This window comes from Salvelinus fontinalis, chromosome 2 (genome assembly GCF_029448725.1).
Source record: "Salvelinus fontinalis isolate EN_2023a chromosome 2, ASM2944872v1, whole genome shotgun sequence".
Classification (NCBI taxonomy): Eukaryota; Metazoa; Chordata; class Actinopteri; order Salmoniformes; family Salmonidae; genus Salvelinus; species Salvelinus fontinalis.
Window position 1 is genome coordinate 28,875,445 of NC_074666.1, and position 24,679 is coordinate 28,900,123.

The window sequence follows — 24,679 nt, forward strand, 5'->3', positions numbered from 1 at the left end:
CCAATATCAAATCAAATTGTATTTGGTTGCGTACATATTTTGCAAATGTTATCGCGAGTGTAGCGAACTGCTTATGTTCCTAGCTCCAACAGTGCAGTAATACCTAACAATACTACACACGCAAATCCCAAAAATGAAAATAAAGGAATTTAGAAAGGTAGAAAAATTTGAACGAGCAATGTCAGAGTCTGGAATGTAAATATATATATGTATATGCTGGTATGTATAGACATTTTTATAGAAAATGTGTTTACAGAAGCAGTTAATAATAATGCTGCGTGCATAGCCAATTGGTAATTACTAGTTGTGAACTCGTAAATACCTGTTGTATGCATTTACTTGCTTTGAACTTGTTGAGAAAATGCTGATTGGCTAATGGCCAACAAGCTTCATCAACGATACACTAAAGGTACAGCTATCATGCTTTTAAACAAATGATATGTTCAAAATCTATATTAATAGATTGCGTTTTATAAATAATGTTTTGTTCTTGCATTTAACTGTGGAAAATGCTGTTATAGAGGAAATATCCTTATTAGGGGAGGTCAGCATGTGGGAGAAGTTGGAGCTCAGGGATGATAGAGGAGTTTCCCACTAGTTACTAATTACCAGTTGGATTTTTCCCAGTCGTTTATTTTTTTTAACCATTTATGAACACAGCATATCAGCAAATTATGGAACATTTGACTGTTCAAGAGCATGGGTGTTGGGCATTAATATGGTTGAAGTGGTTCAGAGAACAAAAAAGTATATTGTCTTGCCTTGTCACGTTGACACGAAGTAAGCACAAATTAATAGACAAAGGCAGTCAAATATCACAATGTATTAACATATCTACAATTTTATTTCATCAAAATCGTGCATATGGAAAATATTTTGTGTAGCTGCCCCTTTAAGAATTCTACTATGGGTGTGAAAGGAGGATGTGCTTGGCCAACCCGCTTTTCGCAAGTCACTATTTTACCCCCGCAAAAAGGAAAAAGTATCCAAAGGAAAAATATATTTATGGGATGTAAAAACGGAACCCAGATATACTCGAAGATACTTTGTAACAAAAATTACTTAACATTGTTTACTTGATGAATGAATGATCAAGAATCTCTCATCAAGAATTACTGCGTTTCACGGGTCCGGTTCGACTGCATTCATTTTTGGAAGAGCGGGCTAACCAAATCTCAACCTGGAAAATTGATCAACAATGTTCTGCAATATGTTGTTTTAATCCGAAAACTTCTCATTCTAACATCTAGGTTGCTGCACAGCATTCTCAAAATAAGTAATGGGGCATCCTCCGCTTGAGTTCAGCGACTGCTATGGGGATAGTCCGGATTTTAGAGAAAGACTAAAATGCTATGAATTAGAATTGGAAAGAACAAGCAAATTTCTCAAAGATGTAATCAAAGATGGCAACAGTGTAATCAATGCAATCAAGGGTAAGCTTCTCTCTTTCTCCTCTTTTTAATGTTTTACTTTGTAGGCTGTTTGTGGCTCACGAGACAGCCTACCCACTGTTTGTCACTTACCCACTGTTTGTAGGAGAGGAGAGGAACCTCATTGTTGGGCAATTGTTTCCAAAAACAAAGCCTGCCTGATGTTTTCACTTGACCACTAGATAATCTGATTAGATATGGTGAAGCAGAGCCTGACAGATGGAAAGAATCTAATGTAGCCAATTTGAAAGATGCACACAGAGCAGTGGTGTGAAAAGGGGAGAGGGCTGGCCCTCTCCAAATTAAACCCATTTGACCCCCTTACATCTGTTGTCCTGATGGATTCCTGTAAAAATACATGTGTGAATGCACTTCAACCACAAGTTCATAATTTGATTAGCAGCGGAATTACGAGAACACAATTTCAACCATTTTATCAGCCTAACATTGAACTTTTCTTGATAAGAAATGAGTGGATGGCAGTGGGCTATGACAGCAGACTATTCTTTATGTAACCGACTTAAGATGTCAAAAACATGACCTGATAGACAACCTAAAGCTACATTGTAAATGAACTCTGAACTCTGGTGTGACTCATCCCATGCTGACTTGTGCATGTTTACCTTTTATTTAAGTAGGTAATACAGTTAAGAACAAATTCTTATTTTCAATGACGGCCTAGGAACAGTTGGTTAACTGCCTTGTTCAGGGGCAGAAGGCCAGATTTCTATCTTGTCAGCTCGGGCATTCGATCTTGCAACCTTTCGGTTAGTAGTCCAATGCTCTAACCACTAGGCTACCTGCCGCCCCACATGTGACTCATGCACCTTCTACGCTATGCTTCATAAAGTCAGTCCAAATCCACAGAGCACTGATCATGGATAGCCTATGGAGTCAAGATCAGGAATCATTTAGAGGCCTTATGTAGGTAGGCATAAATGTTTAAATCATAGAAAAATATGATGTTTGCAGCACAGTCTATAACCACACCCAACCACTTGCTAAACAAGCATAAGTAAACAATGGAAGCCCTTAGTGATTTTTTTTTTATTATACACAAGATGAACTTATTATCCATGCCATGGTCCTGTCTCTTTTCCTTCCTGTTTTCTCTCCACCAAAACCACTGCCATATGATATTCTACTGTACATATAAAGCGAGAATGCTGCCTTTGCAGGTCTCAAGGAAGCAAAAATGTAAAACTCATGAACCAAATAACGTATGCTGACCAGTGTGTTTGCCCTTGTGTTTACAGAAACTTGGTTGATGCCTTTTGTACTGTTGGAGTTGATCTTACTTAGGCTACTGAAGGCTAACCTCAGTATTTCACCGAAGTACCACTGTGCTAATCCCAAACGTCAGCTCTTGGACATTCTCCATGAGTACCACTGCCTCTTGGTATAGGACCAAATGACTGGAACAGTATTTGCATTGTTTGACCCACCAAGATTCCATTCCGTAGCCCAATTCACCAATGTCAAGCTTTTTATCTTGAAAACAGAAACTGCCATTGTAAAGAGAGATGAAGTGCTGAGTAGGGGATATGTCACTTATTCAGTCTTGGTGATAACTGGGGGTCACTTGAAGAGTGTTCATTGTCGAGGTACAAGGGATTGGTCTGAAATAAGAGTCTTCCCCTATGATATACAGATTCATCATAAGTCATAGGCCTAACAACACCCATCTGGGGCTGCAAACAAGTCCACAGTGATTCCCCTAAGATTTTTTTAGCAGCGGTGGTAAAGTTAGTGTGGGGGGGGGCGTGTGGTAGTGGGCGTGGCCAATGTCACAGTCTCCGACCATACATTTTAGAGACCCTCTTGGCTGCTGAGACATAATGTTGCTGTTTTAAAGTTACAATTTTACATATTTTGCCATGGGGCAGAGAGACTTTTTATTGTAAAATAATTTCCTGAAATTCCACATATTTTGCAATGGCTTGTGCCGTGTTCTTATGTTTGAGTGACTAAAACCTTATAGCAAAGTCAGTGGGGGGCTCCAATAAATTGCTCCATTATCTTTTCTTCATACTTTATATCTGGTTTTAGTCATTGAAGTTTACACAGTGTTTTACCATCCCGAAAATATTATCATATTTTTTTGAAGTGGAGTTAATGATATATGTCGGTACTGTAGGTAGCGTTTGCTATCGCTAGTCTGCTGTACCTGAGTAAAAACAGTATTTTTCATCCTATAGCTTGTTCTGCAGCTTCTTTTTAAATAGTGAGCCAATAGGTTTTCAGCATTTTTATTTACCTGACTGATCAAAACTTGTTTTCTCATGCTTTCTTGTATGTCTGCAGCAGACACATACTGAGCAATATGTTTGTTACGTCAAATCGCAATATAAATCGCAGTATAGAATCACAATATATATTGTACCGGGACATAAGTATTGTGATAATGTCGTATCGTGAGGTCCCTGGCAATTCCCAGCCCTACTGCTCTTTCGACTGACCAAGTGAATCCAGCTGAAAGCTATGATCCATTATTGATATCAAATCAAATGTATTTATATAGCCCTTCTTACATCAGCTGATATCTCAAAGTGCTGTACAGAAACACAGCCTAAAACCTCAAACAGCAAGCAATGCAGGTGTAGAAGCACGGTGGCTAGGAAAAACTACCTAGAAAGGCCTAAACCTAGGAAGAAACCTAGAGAGGAACCAGGCTATGAGGGGTGGCCAGTCCTCTTCTGGCTGTGCCGGGTGGAGATTATAACAGAACATGGCCAAGATGATCAAATGTTCATAAAGGACCAGCATGGTCAAATAATAATAATCATAGTAGTTGTCGAGGGTGCAGCAAGTCAGCACCTCAGGAGCAAATGTCAGTTGGCTTTTTCATAGCCGATCATTAAGAGGGTCTCTAGAGAGTTGAAAACAGAATGTCTGGGACAGGTAGCATGTCCGGTGAACAGGTCAGGGTTCCATAGCCGCAGGCAGAACAGTTGAAACTGGAGCAGCAGCACGGCCAGGTGGACTGGGGACAGCAAGGAGTCATCATGCCAGGTAGTCCTGAGGCATGTTCCTAGGGCTCAGGTCCTCCGAGAGAAAGAAAGAGAATTAGAGAGAGCATACTTAAATTCACACAGGACACCGGATAAGACAGAAGTACTCCAGATATAACAAACTGACCCTAGCCCCCCGACACATAAACTACTGCAGCATAAATACTGGAGGCTGAGACAGGAGGGGTCAGGAGACACTGTGGCCCCATCCGATGATACCCCCGGACAGGGCCAAACAGGAAGGATATAACCCCACCCACTTTGCCAAAGCACAGCCCCCACACTTGAGGGATATCTTCAACCACCAACTTACCATCCTGAGACAAGGCCTAGTATAGCCCACAAAGATCTCCGCCACGGCACAACCCAAGGGGGGGGCGCCAACCCAGACAGATCACGTCAGTGACTCAACCCACTCAAGTGACGCACCCCTCCTAGGGACTGCATGAAAGAGCACCAGTAAGCCAGATGTCACCTCTTATATCCAGTTCAATCAATGTCGATGAAGGGGAGGAGACAGGTTAAAGAAGGATTTTAAGCCTTGAGACATGGATTGTGTATATGTGCCATTCAGAGGGTGAATGGGCAAGACAAAATATTTAAGTGCCTTTTGAACAGGGTATGGTAGTAGGTGCCAGGTGCACTGGTGTTAGTCTGTCAAGAACAGCAACGCTGCTGGGTTTTTCATGCTCAACCGTTTCCTGTGTGTATCAAGAATGGTCCACCACCCAAAGGACATCCAGCCAACTTGACACAACTGTGGGAAGCATTAGTCTACATGGGCCAGCATCCCTGTGGAACGCTTTCGATGCCTAGTAGAGTCCATGCCCTGCCGAATTGAGCCTGTTCTGAGGGCAAAAGAGGGTGCAACTCCATATTAATAAGGTGTACCTAATGTTTTATACACTCAGTGTTGTGTAAAACTCAGGAGGAGGTGGACTTTATAAAAAATGAAAAACCCTAATTATAGCTTTTCCTTTGACTGAAAGGATAGGTTATTTCAAGTTTTTCTTTTGTCACATGCGCAAGTACAGTGAAATGCCTTTCTTGCTAACACAAAATCTAACAATGCAATAATCAATAATAATGTAATACTAGAAAAACACGAGAAATACGAAGAACACAAGTATGCTTATACTTGACTATATACAGAGTCAGTTCCAATACCATATTTACAATGTGCAGGGATACTGGAGTGATGGAGGTAGATGTATGTGTAGGGTTGACTAGGCCACAGGATATAAGATACAGAGTAGCAGCAGCTTGTATGTGAGTGGGTGTGTGTAGAGTCAGTATAAATGTATGTGCATATTATGTGTGAGTAAGCAGAGGATGGAGTGAGTGTGTAGGGCCCTGTGAGTGTGCATAGAGACAGTGCAAACGGTCAATAAAGATATAAGGTTGACTCAGTCCCTGTAGCTATTCAGTCACCCAAGTCATAGACTGTTCTCTCTGCTACCGCACGGCAAGCGGTACCGGAGCATAAAGTCTTGGACCAAAAGGCTCCTTAATAGCTTCTACCTCCAAGCCAAAAGACTGCTAGACAACTAAACTGATCAAATGCCCCCCCCCACCCCCTTTGTTTTTACACTGCTGCTACTCTCTGTTTATTATCTATGCATAGTCACTTTACAAATTACCCCGACTAACCTGTGCCCCCGCACATTGACTCGGTACTGGTACCCCCTGTATATCGCCTCATGTTACTTTTTGATTTAGATTTTTTTTAAATATTTTATAAACTATTTATTCAACTGCATTGTTGGTTAAGGGCTTGTAAGTACATTTTCACGGTAAGGTCTGTTCAGCGCATGTGACAAATATAATTTGATTTATTTATCAGTCTTATTCCTTGGGAATAGAAGCTGTTCAAGAGCCTGTTGGTGTCAGACTTGATGCACCAGTACTGCTTGCCATGCGGAAGCAGAGAGAATAGACTCCAACCACCCAAGCCATAGACTAATGATTTTCCGGGATTTCTTTCCATACCGCCTGATATAGATGTCCTGGATGGGAGGTAGCTCGGCCCCAGTGATGTACTGGGCTGTCCACAGTGATGCAGCCAGTCAAGATGCTCTATGGTACAGCTGTAGAACTTGTTGAGGGCCCATGCCAAGCTATTTCAACCTCCTGAGGGGGAAGAGGCCCTGTCATACCTTCTTCAGTACTGTGCACATGTAGACTGTGCGTGTGTGGACCATTTTAAGTCTTTAGTGATTTGGACTCAGAGGAACTTGAAGAGCTCGACGATCTCGACCTGCTCCACTGCAGCCCTGTGTAACAGTATTGCTTCTGTCTCTCTCCTCTCCCCAACCTGGGCTTGAACCAGGGACCCTCTGCACACATCAACAACAGTCACCATTGAAGCATTGTTACCTATCGCTCCACAAAGCCCCGGTCCTTGCAGAGCAGGGGAAACAACTACTTCAAGGTCTCAGAGCGAGTGACTTCACCGATTTTCAAATGCTTCTAGCGCGCACCGCTAACTAGCCAGCTATTTCATACTGGTTTCAGTAGTCTGTCTGACATCTTGGGCCTCTTCATTGGCACACCTCTGAGGTGAAAGGAATTTGACACGCCTCTTCTGATGTAATTTAAGAAAATATATTTGGCAGAGCAGGAGATGGTAATTAAGCAGTGTAGCAACGTTCCTAATTCTGGATCCAGCGGAGTAGGCTGAACCTAAAGCTGAGTTTGCCCTCAGCTCTTGTAGTGTTTTACCTTATTGATCTATGCCCCAACCTGAAGAACCATTCTAACCATTAGCATGTCCAAGTCTTACTTATCTGTATATTATACAATGGGTGGGTCTAATCTTGAAGGCTGATTGGGTAACTGCATTCCAGCTGGTGTCTATTCCACAAGTTACCACTGGCTAAATCTATGACATTAAACTGCCTATTTACTCTGTTTCATCTGACTGCGCAATCCACTGTCTCATCAGCCCAGCCAAGCAATTTATAAACTTGCTCTCCATTATAAAAAGCATCTAGACATTATCTCACATTTATTTTTGACTAACATTTGTTTTCAACAGGGGATATTTGTATAAACCTTGCCGTCGGTTTCTCCAACATTTGCACCATTGTTTCTGTATTCAAATTCGATCTCTAGCTGTTCCATAGTAATGAACGTGTCGGACGAGACGCGGGCAGGCAATGTTTCTCAGCCAGTCGAAATCATGAATCAGCTGGCATCATTTTTATGATGATCTATACAAAGAAATGTAAAGTAAAAAAAAGTCTAACTAAATTAAGTGCAGGTAGTTTGCAGTCCTTCCAGCTTCATTTTGAAATGATTGTGTTATCTGTGTTGTTGGCTAGCTCCTCTGAACAACGGTGTCCTGACGAGTGAGCAATTTTTCTATGCCAGGTGAAATCGTGCCTAATTTCAATCATTGTTATGGATGTAACCAAATAAATGTTACTAGAAATCAGCTTATGCAAATGCAGCTACTTTGCTGTTATTAGGCTGCACATTTGATGTGGCTGTAAGTTAGCCATAGCTAGCTGGCTGGCTAGCTAGCTAGCAAGCAAGGGATAAGGACGTTGCCAGCTAATATTGCAATGGAACATTGAGAACAAAAAGACTGAACGGCTGGGAACGACTATATCCTGTGGAAGGATAAAATAGTATGAATAATCAACTTTTTTAATGAAAATATGTAAAGCATTATTTTAACATGTTGGTAAACCGTTATAATGCCCTTGACGCCTGTGAGAATATATTGGCATGGTTTGCTGGCCTTCAACTTCTTGGGCCTAACATCTGTGCCAATATATCCTCCAAACACCAGTTTCCCTGACATTATCACTTAATTAATTGCTTTGATAGTTATTCTTTCACCAAAAGTGATTCCACCATCACTGGGTGTGGTGAAACCTTCTCCTAATGAATGATCTGATAGCACATACTGTTGGACTTATTCTATAATTTTACATCTTACAGTAATGACTGTCTTCACTCATTAGAACGCTTGACAGATGACTAACATTTTTTTTTTCACCTTGATTTAACCAGTTAGGCCAGTTGAGAGCAAGTTCTCATTTACAACTGCGACCTGGCCAAGATAAAGCAAAGCAGTGTGACACAACCAACACAGAGTTACACATGGAATTAACAAACGTACATTCAACAACACAATAGAAAAATCTATGTACAGTGTGTGCAAATGTAGAATATTAGGGAGGTAAGGCAATAAATAGGCCATAGAGGCGAAATAATTACAATTTAGCATTAACACTGGAGTGATATCAAATTTTATTCGTCACATAAACATGGTGAGCAGATGTTAATGCGAGTGTAGCGAAATGCTTGTGCTTCTAGTTCCGACCATGCAGTAATATCTAACAAGTCATCTAACCTAACAATTTCACAACTACCTTATACACACAAGTCTAAAGGAATGAACAAGAATATGTACATAAAAATATATGATTGACTGATGGCCGAATGGCATAGGCAAGATGCAGTAGATGGTATAGAGTACAGTATATACATATGAGATGAGTAATGTAATGGATGTAAATATTATATAAAGTGGCATTGTTTAAAGTGGCTAGTGATGCATTTATTACATCAATTTTTCAATTTTTCCATTCGTAAAGCGGCTAGAGTTGAGTCAGTATGTTGGCAGCAGCCACTCTATGTTAGTGATGGCTGTTTAACAGTCTGATGGCCTTGAGATAGAAGCTGTTTCTCACTCTCTCGGTCACCGCTTTGATGCACCTGTACTGACCTCGCCTTCTGAATGATAGCGGGGTGAACAGGCAGTCGCTCGGGTGGTTGTTGTCCTTGATGATCTTTTTGGCCTTCCAGTGACATCGGGTGGTATAGGTGTCCTGGAGGGCAGGTAGTTTGACCCCGGTGATGCGTTGTGCAGACCTCACTACCCTCTGGAGAGCCTTACGGTTGTGGGCGGAGCAGTTGCCGTACCAGGTAGTGATACAGCCCGACAGGATGCTCTCGATTGTGCATCTGTAGAAGTTTGTGAGTGCTTTTGGTGACAAGCCGAATTTCTTCAGCCTCCTGAGGTTGAAGAGGCGCTGCTGCGCCTTCTTCACAACGCTGTCTGTGTGGGTGGACCAATTCAGTTTGTCCGTGATGTGTACGTCGAGGAACTTAAAACTTACTACCCTCTCCACTACTGTCCCGTCGATGTGGATAGGGGGGTGCTCCCTCAGCTGTTTCCTGAAGTCCACAATCATCTCCTATGTTTTGTTGATGTTGAGTGTGAGGTTATTTTCCTGACACCACACTCCGAGGGCCTTCACCTCCTCCCTGTAGCCTGTCTCGTCGTTGTTGGTAATCAAGCCTACCACTGTAGTGTCGTCTGCAAACTTGATGATTGAGTTGGAGGCGTGCATGGCCATGCAGTCGTGGGTGTACAGGAGAGGGCTCAGAACGCACCCTTGTGGGGCCCCAGTGTTGAGGATCAGCGGGGTGGAGATGTTGTTACCTACCCTCACCACCTGGGGGCGGCCCGTCAGGAAGTCCAGGACCCAGTTTTACACGGCGGGGTCGAGGCCCAGGGTCTCGTGCTTGATGACGAGTTTGGAGGCTACGATGGCGTTAAATGCTGAGCTGTAGTCGATGAACAGCATTCTTACGTAGGTATTCCTCTTGTCCAGATGGGTTAGGGCAGTGTGATTGCGTTGTCTGTGGACCTATTGGGGCGGTAAGCAAATTGGTGTGGGTCTAGGGTGTCAGGTAGGGTGGAGGTGATATGGGCCTTGACTAGTCTCTCAAAGCACTTAATGATGACTCACCTAATGATAACGGGGTGAGTGCTACGGGGCGGTAGTCATTTAGCTCAGTTACCTTAGCTTTCTTGGGAACAGGAACAATGGTGGTCCTCTTGAAGCATGTGGGAACAGCAGACTGGGATAAGGATTGATTGAATATGTCCGTGAACACACCAGCCAGCTGGTCTGCGCATGCTCTGAGGACGTGGCTGTGGATGCCGTTTGGGCCTGCAGCCTTGCGAGGGTTAACGCGTTTAAATGTTTTACTCACATTGGCTCCAGTGAAGGAGAGCGCGCAGGTTTTGGTAGCGGGCAAGACATTGTGGTCTTCGACGGGGCTGGCTTTTCTTTTATAGTCTGTGATTGACTGTAGACCCTGCCACATACCTCTCGTGTCTGAGCTGTTGAATTGCGACTACTTTGTCTCTATACTGATGCTTAGCTTGTTTGATTGCCCTGCGGAAGGAATAGCTACACTGTTTGTATTCGTTCATGTTGTGGATGTTTCCGGTCACCTTGCCCTGATTTTAAAAGCAGTGGTTCGCACTTTCAGTTTTGCGCGAATGCTGCCATTAATCCACAGTTTCTGGTTGGGGAATATTTTAATAGATGCTGTGGGTACAACATCACCGATGCACTTGCTAATAAACTCGCTCACCGAATCAGCGTGTTCATCAATGTGGTTGTTCGATGCTATGCAGAACATATCCCAGTCCACGTGATCGAAGCAATCTTGAGCTTGGAATCCGATTGGTCGGACCAGTGTTGAACAGACCTGAGCATGGGTGCTTCCTGTTTTAGTCTCAGTCTATAGGCTGAGAGCAACAAAATGGAGTCGTGGTCAGCTTTTCCGAAAGGAGGCCGGGGGAGGGCCTTATATGCGTCGCGGAAGTTAGAATAACAATGATACAGGGTTTTGCCAGCCCGGGTCGCGCAATCGATATGCTGATAAAATTTAGGGAGCCTTGTTTTCAGATTAGCCTTGTTAAAATCCCCAGCAACATTAAATGCAGCCTCAGGATATGTGGTTTCCAGTTTACATAGTCAAATGAAGTTTGTTCAGGGCAGTCGATGTGTCTGCTTGGGAGTGAATATACATGACTGTGATTATGATCGAAGAGAATTATCTTGGTAGATAATGCGATCTGCATTTGATTGTGAGGAATTCTAGGTCAGGTGAACAAAAGAACTTGAGTTCCTGTATGTTGTTATGATCACACCACGTCTCGTTAATCATAAGGCATACACCCCGCCCTTCTTCTTACCAGAGAGATGCTTGTTGCTGCCGGCGCGATGCGTGAGGAAACCAGGTGGCTGTACCGACTCCGATAGTGTGTCTCGAGTGAGCCATGTTTCCGTGAAACAAAGAACGTTACAGTCTCTGTCTCTCTGGAAGGCAACCCTTGCTCGGATTTCGTCTACCTTGTTGTCAAGAGACTGGGCATTGGTGAGTAGTATGCTCGGGAGTGGTGCGCGATGTGCCTGTCTACGGAGCCTGACCAGAAGACCACTCTGCGGCCCCTTCTGCGGCGCCGTTGTTTTGGGTCGCCAGCTGGGATCCGATCCATTGTCCTGGGCGGTGGGTCAAAAGATCCGTTTCGGGAAAGTCGTATTCCTGGTCGTAATGTTGGTGAGTTGACGTTGCTCTTATATCCAATAGTTCCTCCTGACTGTATGTAATAAAACCTAGATTTCCTGGGGTAACAATGTAAGAAATAACACATAAAAAAAACAAAATACTGCATAGTTTCCTAGGAACGCGAAGCGGCCATCTCTGTCATCGCCGGATGTTAGATGTGCAAGTAGAGATACTGTGGTGCAAAATCGCAAGAAGATAAATAACAATATGGGGATGAGGTAGTTGGGTGTGCTATTTACAGATTGGCTGTGTACAGGTATAGGGATTGGTAAGCTGCTCTGACAGCTGATGCTTAAAGTTAGAGGGAGATATGACTCCAGCTTCAGAGATTTAAAATTCGTTCCAGTCATTGGCAGCTAAGAACTGGAAGGTAAGACGGCCAAACGAGGTGTTGGCTTTGGGGATGACCAGTGAAATATACCTGCTGGAGCGTGTGCTATGGGTTGGTGTTGCTATGGTGACCAGTGCGCTGAGATACGGCGGGGCTTTACCTAGCAAAGACTTATCGATGACCTAAATCCAGTGGGTTTGTTAACGAATATGAAGCAAGGGCCAGCCAACGAGAGCATACAGGTCGCAGTGGTATATGGGGCTTTGGTGACAAAACGGATGGCACTGTGATAGACTACATTCAATTTGCTGAGTAGAGTGTTGGGGGATATTTTGTAAATGACATCGCCAAAGTCAAGGATCGGTAGGATAGTCAGTTTTACGAGGGTATTTTTGTCAGCATGAGTGAAGGATGCTTTGTTGCGAAATAGGAAGCCGACTCTAGATTTGATTTTGGATTGGAGATGCTTAATGTGAGTCTGGAAGGAGAGTTTACAGTCTAATTAGGCACCTAGGTATTTGTAGTTGTCCACATATTCTAAGTCAGAACCGTCCAGAGTAGTGATGCTAGGCGGGCGGGTGTGGGCAGCAATCGGTTGAAGAGCATGCAGTTGGAGGCCACGGAAGAAGTGTTGTATGGCATTGAAGCTCATTTGGAGGTTTAACAGTGTCCAAAGAAGGGCTAGATATATACAGAATGTCGTCTGCGTAGAGGTGGATCAGAGAATCACCAGCAGCAAGAGCGACTTCATTGATATATACATAGAAAATAATTGTCCCGAGAATTTAGCCCTGTGGCACCCCCATAGAGACTGCCAGAGGCCCTCTGATTTGATACACTGAACTCTATCTGAGAAGTAGTTGGTGAACCAGGCGAGGCAGTCATTTGAGAACAAGGCTATTGAGTCTGCCAATAAGAATGCGGTGATTGACAGAGTTGAAAGCCTTGGCCAGGTCCATGAAGACGGCTGCACAGTACTGTCTTTTATCGATGGCAGTTATGATATCGTTTAGGACCTTGAGCGTGGCTGAGGTGCACCCATGACCTGCTCGGAAACCCGGATTGCATAGTGGAGGAGGTACGGTGGGATTTGAAATGGTCGATGATTTTTGTTCACTTGGCTTTCAAAGATTTTAGAAAGGCAGGACAGGATGGATATAGGTCTATAACAGTTTGGGTCTAGAGTGTCTCCCCTTTGAAGAGGGGGATGACCGCGGCAGCTTTCCAATGTTTGGGGATCTCAGACGATACGAATGAGGTTGAACAGGCTAGTAATAGGGGTTGCAACAATTTCGGCGGATAACTTTAGAAAGAGATGGTCCAGATTGTCTAGCCCAGCTGATTTGTAGGGATCCAGATTTTGCAGCTCTTTCAGAACATCAGCTGTCTGGATTTGGGTGAAAGAGAAGTGGGGGGGCTTGGGCAAGTTGCTGCAGGGGATACAGAGCTGTTGGCCGGGGTAGCGGTAGCCAGGTGGAAAGCATGGCCAGCTGTAGGAAATTGCTTATTGAAATGATCGATTATCGTAGATTTATCGGTGGTGACAGTGTTTCCTATCCTCAGTGCAGTGGGCAGCTTGTAGGAGGTGCACTTATTCTCCATGGACTTTAGTGTCCCAAAAATGTTTGGAATTAGTGCTACAGGGTGCAAATTTCTGTTTGAAAAAGCTAGTGTATATTGGTTCCTGATTTCCCCGAAAAATTGCATATCGCGGGGGCTATTCGATGCTAATGCAGAACGCCACAGGATGTTTTTGTGCTGGTCATGGGCAGTCAAGTCTGGTGTGATCCAAGGGCTATATGTTCTTAGTTCTCAAAAAAAAAATTATGGGGCATGCTTATATAAGATGGTGAGGAAAGCACTTTTAAAGAGCAACCAGGCATCCTCTACTGACTGGATGAGGTCAGTATCCTTCCAGGATACCTGGGCCAGGTCGATTAGAAAGGCCTGCTCGCTGAAGTGTTTTAGGGAGCGTTTGACAGTCATGAGGGGTGGTCGTTTGACCACGGATCCATTACGGACGCAGGCAATGAGGCAGTGATCGCTGAGATACTGGTTGAGACGGCAGAGGTGTATTTAGAGGGCAAGTTGGTCAGGATGATATCTAAGAGGGTGCCCATGGTTACGGATTTAGGGTTGTACCTGTTAGGTTGCTTGATAATTTGTGTGAGATTGACGGCATCTAGCTTAGATTGTAGGACGGCCGGGGTGTTAAGTATATCCCAGTTTAGGTCACCTAACAGTACGAACTCTGAAGATAGATGATGGGCGATCAATTAACATATGGTGTCCAGGGCACAGCTGGGGGCTGAGGGGGGTCTATAACAAGCGGATACAGTGAGAGACTTGTTTCTGGAAAGGTGGATTTTTAAAAGTAGAATCTCGAATTGTTTGGACACAGACTTGGATAGTATGACAAAACTCTGCAGGCTATCTCTGCAGTAGATTGCAACTCCGCCCCTTTTGGCAGTTCTTTCTTGTTGGGAAATATTGTAGTTGGGGATGGAAATTTCTGGATTTTTGGTGGCCTTCCTAAGCCAGGATTCAGACACGGCTAGGACATCAGTGTTGGCGGAGTGTGCTAAAGCAGTGAATAAACATACTTAGGGAGGAGGCTTCTGATGTTAACATGCATGAAAACAAGGCTTTTACGGTTACAGAAGTTAACAAATGAGAGTGCCTGGGGAATAGAAGTGGTGCTGGGGGCTGCAGGGCCTGGGTTAACCTCTACATCACCTGTGGAACAAAGGAGGGGGAGTAGGATGAGGCTAACTAAAGGCTAACTGGTTTTCTAGTGCGTTCGGAACAGAGAGTAAAGGAGCATTTTTCTGGGCGTGGAAGAATAGATTCAAGGCATAATGTACAGACAAGGGTATGGAAGGATGCGAGTACAATGGAAGTAAACCTAGGCCTTGAGTGACTATGAGAGAGGTTTTGTCTCTAAAGGCACCAGTTAAGCCAGGTGAGGTCACCGCATGTGTGGGGGGTTGGACAAAAGGGCAACCTAAGGCATATTGGGCAGGGCTGGGGGCTCTACAGTGAAATAAGACAATAATACCCAACCAAAACAGCATTAGACAAGGCATATTGACATTCGGGAGACGCATGTGTAGCCGAGTGAACATAGGGTCCAATGTGTAGCAATAGGTGAGTCAGGGAGTCGTTCAGTAGTCACTACAACACTAGGTGAGCCTGTTGAAACCACTTCGGCTGATTACGTCAGTAGCATAGGGTTGGGAGGTATCCAGATTGTCATACCTTTTCTGTACCATACGGTATATCCGACATAGCGCTCCACACAAGGAGCGCTATAAAACATTTAGGCAACAGGGCTCTTGATCTAGGAGGGGATTGAATGTCTCTGCTCTAACTAAGAAGCTTGATCTTGACACCTAGCCAATTAGTTAGCAAACCAGATGCATAGCTGGAGAAAAATGGAAACACGAAGTAGACAAACTCTTTGTTCCTTTTAAAAACCTGCTGTATATTGTGTTCTGTAGCTTAGAAAATAAATCACTGTTACTCGATGACAACATAAGGATATTTGTTTCCAACATGCCAACATGTTTTCCTAAAGAATTTAATGTTAGCTCTCCTTGTACTTTTAAAGGCCAGCCGTGCTGCCCTGTTCTGAGCCAACTGCAATTTTCCAAAGTCCCTCTTTGTGGCACCTGACCACACTACTGAACAGTAGTCCAGGTGTGATAAAACAAAGGCCTGTAGGACCTGCCTTGTTGTTAGTGTTAAGAATGCACACTACCGCTTTATTATGGACACATCTCCCCATCTTAGCTACTGTTTTATCAATATGTTTTGACCAATCCAGGGTAACTCCAAGCAGTTTAGTCACCTCAATTTGCTGTCGTGACAATCATTAATGTGTTTGCTTGTGACATACCACATTGAATTATTACACAATTAAATTAATCGTATAACAATGAAGTAGTAATCTGGTGCACCACGGGAAAAGTTATTTAACGAGTTATTATCTCCTGACTAAACTCTAAAGATATATTTATATCTTACATCAGTCACAGTCAATTCATTAATTCTTATTTACCTTATCAGTCTCATTCTGAATGTCGCAAAACTCTTGGATAACTGCACGAACCCTAGCATAAATTATGAATCAGCAATATACAAATTGACTTAATTATTTATTTACTAACTAAATAATCACACAGAATTACAAACAGGATAGCTTACACATTGATTACTACACAATGCAATGAAAAGTCCCTAGTGGACAAAACGGAGATGACTGCTTGTTACACAAAATGTTGGATTCAAAAGAGGGAAATGGGGAGACAAAGGAATTCCACTATCGTACATACAGCTGATAACTATGCTCATGGTAATGCAAATACTTTGAAAAGGCACTCGCACATCTAAGCAAACTTTTTGCAGGTGCATGGCAACAGTTGAACAAGATGAATGAAAAAGCAAACCGCACACTGCTCTTGATAGTATCACTGATCTTTAATAAGTAAGCTTATTAATGCAAATACTTTGCACATGAACGGCCGCTCATTCGAAAGAATTGCAATGTACATATTTACGTGTGTATGGCTTTGCTGTCTCTGTTAAACACTCGATCTATCTATGGGGAGTAATTCGACAACGTTTCTGGTTGTCCACCAGAGTTCACCATGTCCTTTGCAGCTGTAGCTTCTCTGTCTCGGAATGTCTGTTAGACCAGCTCTTCCAGAAGAAGTGTTTGTTAGAATGGTTCTTTCAAAGTACCACCCGGTGGTTCTCGGTCAAGTTTACTAGACTAAAGTACTTAAACAGCTGCACACTGAATGTTCCTGTGTATTCTTCAAGAGAGTTTCAGCGTTTCTAACCATTTCGTACCTTTCAGCTCACACGGTCTGTCACGCTGGTCTAATGTAGAGCTAGAACCATTTTACATGCCTGTAGCAACCCGGCAATGTACTGATCTCTTGAGATTTAAATTCCTACCATTTCAACGTACAGCCATGCTACAAGTTTTTCTGGTCTGCTAGATTCTAACCATTAAATATATTCTATTTACAAATCTAAGTAAAGGAATGAAATAAGAATATATACATATAAATATATGGATGAGCAATGACAGAGCAGCACAGGCAATATGCAAAAGATGGTATAAAATACAGTATATATATATACCATCTTTTGCATATTGCATATGCCGCTCTGTCATTGCTCATCCATATATTTATATGTATATATTCTTATTTCATTCCTTTACTTAGATTTGTGTGTAATAGGTAGGTGTTGCGGAATTGTTAGGTATTGCTCCACTGTCGGAACTAGAAGCACAAGCATTTCGCTACACTCGCAATAACATCTGCTAACCATGTGTATGTGACCAATAACATTTGATTTGATACTGACTGTTAGCACTTGGTGGTCTAAAACAGCTTCCCACAAGAATGGGCTTTAGGTGAGGTAGATGAGCCTGTAGCCGTATTACTTCAACAGTATTTAACATTAGAAAGTCTCTAGGCTTTACAGGAATTTGGTTCTTCATATAGACCGCAACACCGCCCCCGTTGGCATTTCTATCTTTTTGGTAAATGTTATAACCGTGTATTGCTACCACTGTATTATCTAAGTGAGTTTCAGAATATGAATGTCATCTGTTACAAGCAGGTAATTGACTTCATGAACCTTGTTTCTTAGCCCATATTAACATATACAGCCTATTTTTAGCACTTCTGGGTTGCTTGATTGTTTTTAATACTTTACTGTGAAGCTTATCAGAAGTCGACTTGATAGTGCAGGGTGAGCTGCACAAAGTGCTCTTCCTACTAGGGCACACCGCCTCAGTGCTAACAGTGTAACTCTGGTTCATAGGCTCATGAATACTGCATCCAATAGCTGTAGGATTAACAAACGCATTTAAGCCCAATATTTGGCAATCATCAAAATAACAATCACAGTTTAATTTATAGTCCTAATACATCCACTATATATTTCTTACCAAATTATGTAGATTGTGTTGATAATATGCAATGTATGTGTTTTTATTAAGGTTATTCTGTGGCAGTTCATAAATTCTCCCAGACACTCAACGTGTTCCAGTTCGACTTCATTGGTGATTCCCTGACAGATGACGAGATTAATATTGGTAAGTTCATATAGGGATGTGATGTCACACAAACACTTACCTCATTGGTCAGCCTAAGACCATATGGGAATGATGTCGTGGTGTGGGGTGGAAAGCATGCAATACATTAGCTTGTATGCAGTAAAAATCACATTATTGTGGGAGCACCTCCTCGAAGAGTATGAATTAGGTTGCTTGAGATGGTGTGAATCCGAAGCAACCTGCCTACACATTGTTTGAAGGACATTGTACAAGGGTTGGGTCTAATCCTGAATGCTGATTGGTTAAAAATGTATTCCACAAATTGCCACTGGCTAAATCTTTGACATTAAAATGTGTATTAACTCTGTTCCATCTGACTACACAATCCAATGTCTCATCATCCCAGTCAAACTTATAAACTTGATATCCACTATAAAATGCATGTAGACATTATCTCACTTTTCTTTAAGGCTAACATTTTAGTTTTCAACAGCAGAGATTTGTATGAACCTTGCTGTCTGTCTCACTGACATTTGCAACATTGTTTTCAGTATTCAAATTCGATCTCCTGCTGTCTCGTTGAAATGAACGTGTCGAGACAGACTGCCAGGCAGGCAGCGTTTTTCAGCCAGTCGAAATCAAGATTCAGCTGGCATTTTTACGGAGATATATATATATATATATAAACACAGTTGAAGTCGGAAGTTTACATACACCTTAGCCAAAAACATTCTTAGATCAGTTAGGATCACTTTATTTAAAAAATGTTAAATGTCAGAGTAATAGTAGCAAGAATGATTTATTTTAGCTTTTATTTATTTCATTACATTCCCAGTGGGTCAGAAGTTTACATACACTCAGTTAGTATTTGGTAGCATTGCCTTTAAATTGTAGCCTTCCACAAGCTTCCCACAATAAATTGGGTGAATTTTGGCCCATTCCTCCTGACAGAGCTGGTGTAACTGAGTCAGGTTTGTAGCCCTCCTTGCTCGCACACGCTTTTTCAGTTCTGCCCACAAATGTTCTATAGGATTGAGGTCAGCGCTTTGTGATGGCCACTCCAATACCTTGACTTTGTTGTCCCTAAGACATTTTTCCACAACTTTGGAAGTATGCTTGGGGTCATTGTCCATTTGGAAGACCCATTTGCGGCCAAGCTTTAACTTCCTGACTGATGTTTTGATGTTGCTTCAATATATCCACATAATTTTCCCGCCTCATGATGCCATCTATTTTGTGAAGTGCACCAGTCCCTCCTGCAGCAAAGCACCTCCACAACATGATGCAGCCACCCCCGTGCTTCACAGTTGGGATGGTGTTCTTCTGCTTTCAAGCATCCCCCTTTTTCCTCCATACATAACGATGGTCATTATGGCCAAACAGTTCTATTTTTGTTTCATCAGACCAGAGGACATTTCTCCAAAAAGTACGATCTTTGTCCCCATGTGCAGTTTCAAACCGTAGTCTGGCTTTTTTATGACGCTTTTGGAGCAGTGGCTTCTTCCTTGCTGAGTGGCCATTCAGGTTATGTCGATATAGGACTCGTTTTACTGTGGATATAGATACTTTTGTGCTTGTTTCCTCCAGCATCTTCACAAGGTCCTTTGCTGTTAGCTTTTAGCACAAGTACGTTCATCTCCAGGAGACAGAATGCGTCTCCTTCCTGAGCAGTATGACGGCTACGTGGTCCCATGGTGTTTATACTTGCATACTATTGATTGCACAGATGAACGTGGTACCTTCAGGCGTTTGGAAATTGCTCCCAAGGATAAACCAGACTTTTTTTTTTTGACGTCTTGGATGAATTCTTTTGATTTTCCCATGATGTCAAGCTAAGAGGCACTGAGTTTGAAGGTAGGTCTTGAAATACATCCACAGGTACACCTCCAATTGACTCATGATGTCAATTCGCCTATCAGAAGCTTCTAAAGCCATGACATAATTTTTCTGGAATTTTCCAAGCTGTTTAAAGGCACAGACAACTTAGTGTATGTAAACTTCTAACCCACTGGAATTGTGATGCAGTGAAATAATCTGTCTGTAAACAGTTGTTGGAAAAATGACTTGTGTCATGCACAAAGTAGATGTCCTAAACGACTTGCCAAAACTATAGTTTGTAAACAAGAAATTTGTGTAGTGGTTGAAAAACGAGTTTCAATGACTCCAACCGAAGTGTATGTAAACTTCAGACTTGAAGTCGGAAGTTTACATACACTTAGATTGGAGTCATTAAAACTTGTTTTTCAACCACTACACAAATTTCTTGTTAACAAACTATAGTTTTGGTAAAACTATAGTCTGTATGCATGTATGCATGTATGCGTATATATGTACACACATACACATAGATAGATGTATATAGATAGATATCTGTCAATTGAAAGAAGGTAAAACTAAACGCAGGTAATTTGCGGTCTTTCCTTCTGTTTGACGTGATTGTGTTACTGTAGCTGTGTTGTTGGCTAGCTCCTCTGAACGTCCTGACGAGTGAGCACATTTTCTTTGCCAGGCGAAGTCGCCCCTGATCAGCTTATTTTATTTTTATTTAACCTTTATTTAACTAGGCAATTCAGTTAAGGACAAATTCTTATTTACAATGATGGCCTACCTCGGTCAAACCCTAACCCGGATGATGCTGGGCCAATTGGGCACCGCTCTATGGTACTCCCAATCACGACCGTTTGTGATACAGCCTGGAATCGAACCAGGGTCTGTAGTAACGCCTCTAGCACTGAGATGAAGTTCCTTAGGGCTCCCAAGTGGCGCAGCGATCTAACGGGTTATCAAGATGTTGTTATGGATGTATCGAAATAAATGTTACTGGAATGTTGCCAGTCAGTATGGCAATGGAACATTTAGAACGACTGGGTCGGCCCTTGACATCGTCTCGGGCCTAACAACACCCCTGCCAATATATCCTCTAAACACTGGCTGCTCTGGCATTATCACTTAGACCAACATAGCTGCTGTATGTCAAAGCTGTGTGCTGGAATACCTTGGTGGGTGAAGTAGGCCTTGTGATGCTCATGTAAATGTCCTTTTTCGACTTCAGACCTGCCTACTTCTCACTTAAAATACAGTTGTGGTTTTGAATGACACAAATATACATTTTCAGTCTGCTGCCTCAGTTTGTATGATGGCAATTTGCATATACTCCAGAATGTTATGAAGAGTGATCAGATGAATTGCAATTAATTGCAAAGTCCCTCTTTACCATGCAAATTAACTGGATCCACAGAAAACATTTCCACTGCATTTCAGCCCTGCCACAAAAGGACCAGCTGACATGTCAGTGATTCTCTCGTTAACACAGGTGCGAGTGTTGAGTACAAGGCTGGAGATCACTCTGTCATGCTGATTGAGTTCAAATAACAGACTGGAAGCTTCAAAAGGAGGGTGGAGCTTGGAATCATTGTTCTTCCTCTGTCAAACATGGTTACCTAAATTCAAAAGGCAATCGCACATCTGAGCAATCTTTTTTGCAGGTGCATGGCAACAGTTGAACAAGATTAAGGAAAAAGGAAACCGCACACTGCTCTTGATAGTATCACTGATATTTAATAAGCTTACGTATCGAGACAACTCAGTAATGAACGTTTCTATAGAAAACTGGAGTGTTGATCCCACACAGGTGTTCCAAAGGGATATATGCTCTAATCTGGAGCAAGCCCTATTAAACCACCTTATCTCAAAACCTGAATATGAATATCTTTGCTGCAAATGTGCCATACGTCCATGCCTGTACATTTTACCGAAATTACACAAACCTAAAACACAAGGCAATTATCCAGGCAGACCAGTGGTTGCAGGAATAGGCTCAATGCTAGAGCCATTGTCAAACTTTGTAGACTCTTTTATTAAAACTCATGTGCAAGCGTTGCCATCTTATGTAAAAGACTCTATAGACTTCATAAACAAGATCTCCCCAATAACGTGTTTAAAAGAAGACTGTATTTTGGTCACATTAGATGTCGAGAGTCTATATACCAGCATTCCCCATGTGGGGGGGGCTGGCAGCACTAGCACACTATTTGGGAGACAGAGATACTAATGAATATCCACCAACAAACTTGATTCTAGAGCTGGCTGAATATGTTTTGACGTATAACTATTTTAGGTTTGATGATGAATACTACCTCCAAACAAATGGAACATCGATGGGCTTCACATTCGCTCCGAGCTATGCTAACTTATGTGGGTCTTTTTGAAGAACGTTTAACGTTTTGTTAATGAAAATTCATTTTTGAATAAAGTCCTGAAGTGGTATCGATATATTGACGACATTTTTTGCATATGGGAAGGAACTGAAAAAGAGCTGTCATATTTTATGGAACAACTCAATGAGGTGTGTTCCAAAGACCCCAATCTCAAATTCACTATTGAATGTGACACTCAACGTGTTCATTACCTCGATGTAGATTGAGAAATCAAATGGAACCCTGTTTACAACTCTGTATAGAAAAGAAACGGACAGAAACTCTATTACAGGGGTACAGCTTCCACCCTGAGCCATTAAAAAGAGGACTTCCAAGAAGCCAATTTCTCAGACTGTGCCGTATAGTCCTCTGTGGAGTGGCATATCTAGAAAAAGCAGCGGAGATGCACACTAGGTTTCTAAGAAGAGGCTATTCGCCACAGTGTGTGGATGAAGCTCTTAATTTGGCATTAGGAAAACACGAGATGAACTGTTACAAAAAAGACCCGCTAAAGAACACTCCGTAATGTTCACAACCACATACTTTGAATTCGTGAAAAGTGGGAGGTGTGGTCAAACACTGTCATATTTTTATCATCGGACCCAGCTTTGCGGCTGAATTTAAAAACCCACCGCTTATTGTGTATAGGAGAGGTCTCAATTTACGCGATAAATTGGTTCATGCCAACTGCCAGCCACATAAAAAAAATCAGCCAGGCTCTTTTACGCCCTCTACCAAATGGTAGCTATAAATGCAGAGGATGCGCACAGTGCAACAATATGATGAAGTGTGAATATTTCTGTCACCCACACACAGGAAAACGGTTCCAAATAAATGGCATTATTACGTGTTCCACCACCCATATTATTTACATTATTAAATGTCCATGTGGGCTCTGCTATGTCGGTAAAACCTCCCGCTCTCTCAAATCAGGAGAAACGACAGGGATTATCCAGTCGCAGTACATTTTAATGACCTAAAGCATGACATTTCTACCTTTTTTTTTTTTTTTTAGATTTTGTAGCATATAGAAAGTTAAGATATCATACAGGGGAGGTGATATTAATAATACTCTGAGTAAAAGAATGTTTTGGGATTTTCACCCTCCAGACATTATTTCCTAAAGGACTTAATGATGAAATGCCTATGTATGTTATGTTGTGAATTTGAACATAAATTATGTTCCTATTTAAGATTACTCTGGTGTTTTTTGTACGATGTACCCAATGATGTAATGAAACCTTGCTATGTCCTCATTGTGGTTTTACAGACGTGTTTAATACGTCTTATTCATACACTTTTGTAATATTTATGAAATGCATATTGTTATATTTGGTAGCACTTATTTGTATTTCCTTTGCCTCCAACCCCTTTCAACGTGTTGGAACGGATGTGGGTGGGGCTAGGTCTACATAAGGGTGCTAATTTCAGAAAATTCTCAAAAGCTCAGAGTGAGGCCGATACGTAAACATGGTTACCTGCAAGGAAGCATGTGCCGTCATCATTGCTTTGCACAAAAAGGGCATCACAGGCACGGATATTGCTGCCAGTAAGATTGCACCTAAATCAACTATTTATCGGATCATCAAGAACTTCAAGGAGAGCGGTTCAATTGTTGTGAAGAAGGCTTCAGGGTGCCCAAGAAAGTCCAGCAAGTGCCAGGACCGTCTCCTAAAGTTGGTTCAGCTGCGGGATCGGGGCACCACCAGTACAGAGCTTGCTCAGGAATGGCAGCAGGCAGGTGTGAGTGCATCTGCATGCACAGTGAGGCAAAGACTTTTGGAGGATGGCCTGGTGTCAATAAGGGCAGCAAAGAAGCCACTTCTCTCCAGGAAAAACATCAGGGACAGACTGATATTCTGCAAAAGGTACAGGGATTGGACTGCTGAGGACTAGGGTAAAGTAATTTTCTCTGATGAATCTCCTTTCCGATTGTATGGGGCATCCGGAAAAAAGCTTGTCCGGAGAAGACAAGGTGAGCGCTACCATCAGTCCTGTGTCATGCCAACAGTAAAGCATCCTGAGACCATTCATGTGTGGGGGTGCTTCTCAGCCAAGGGAGTGGGCTCACTCACAATTTTGCCTAAGAACACAACCATGAATAAAGAATGGTACCGACACATCCTCTGAGAGCAACTTCTCCCAACCATCCAGGAACAGTTTGGTGACGAACAATGCCTTTTCCAGCATGATGGAGCACCTTGCCATAAGGAAAAAGTGACAACTAAGTGGCTCGGGGAACAAAACATCGA

At 42.4% G+C, this 24,679-nt stretch overlaps 1 protein-coding gene across 7 annotated transcripts in view; it reads left to right on the top strand.

Annotated features, from left to right (window-relative positions):
• Nucleotides 1–920: 920 nt before the first annotated feature.
• The window catches only part of LOC129815728 (oligophrenin-1-like), a 67,207-nt gene continuing 43,448 nt past the window's right edge, over nucleotides 921–24,679 (top strand). For all 7 annotated transcript variants that reach the window (XM_055869817.1, XM_055869843.1, XM_055869826.1 and 4 more), the window contains exons 1-2: nucleotides 921–1,433; nucleotides 18,175–18,270. In XM_055869817.1, coding sequence (XP_055725792.1) covers nucleotides 1,280–1,433; nucleotides 18,175–18,270 — 250 coding nt within the window. In that variant the 5' untranslated portion in view covers nucleotides 921–1,279. The remainder of the gene's footprint in view (nucleotides 1,434–18,174; nucleotides 18,271–24,679) is intronic.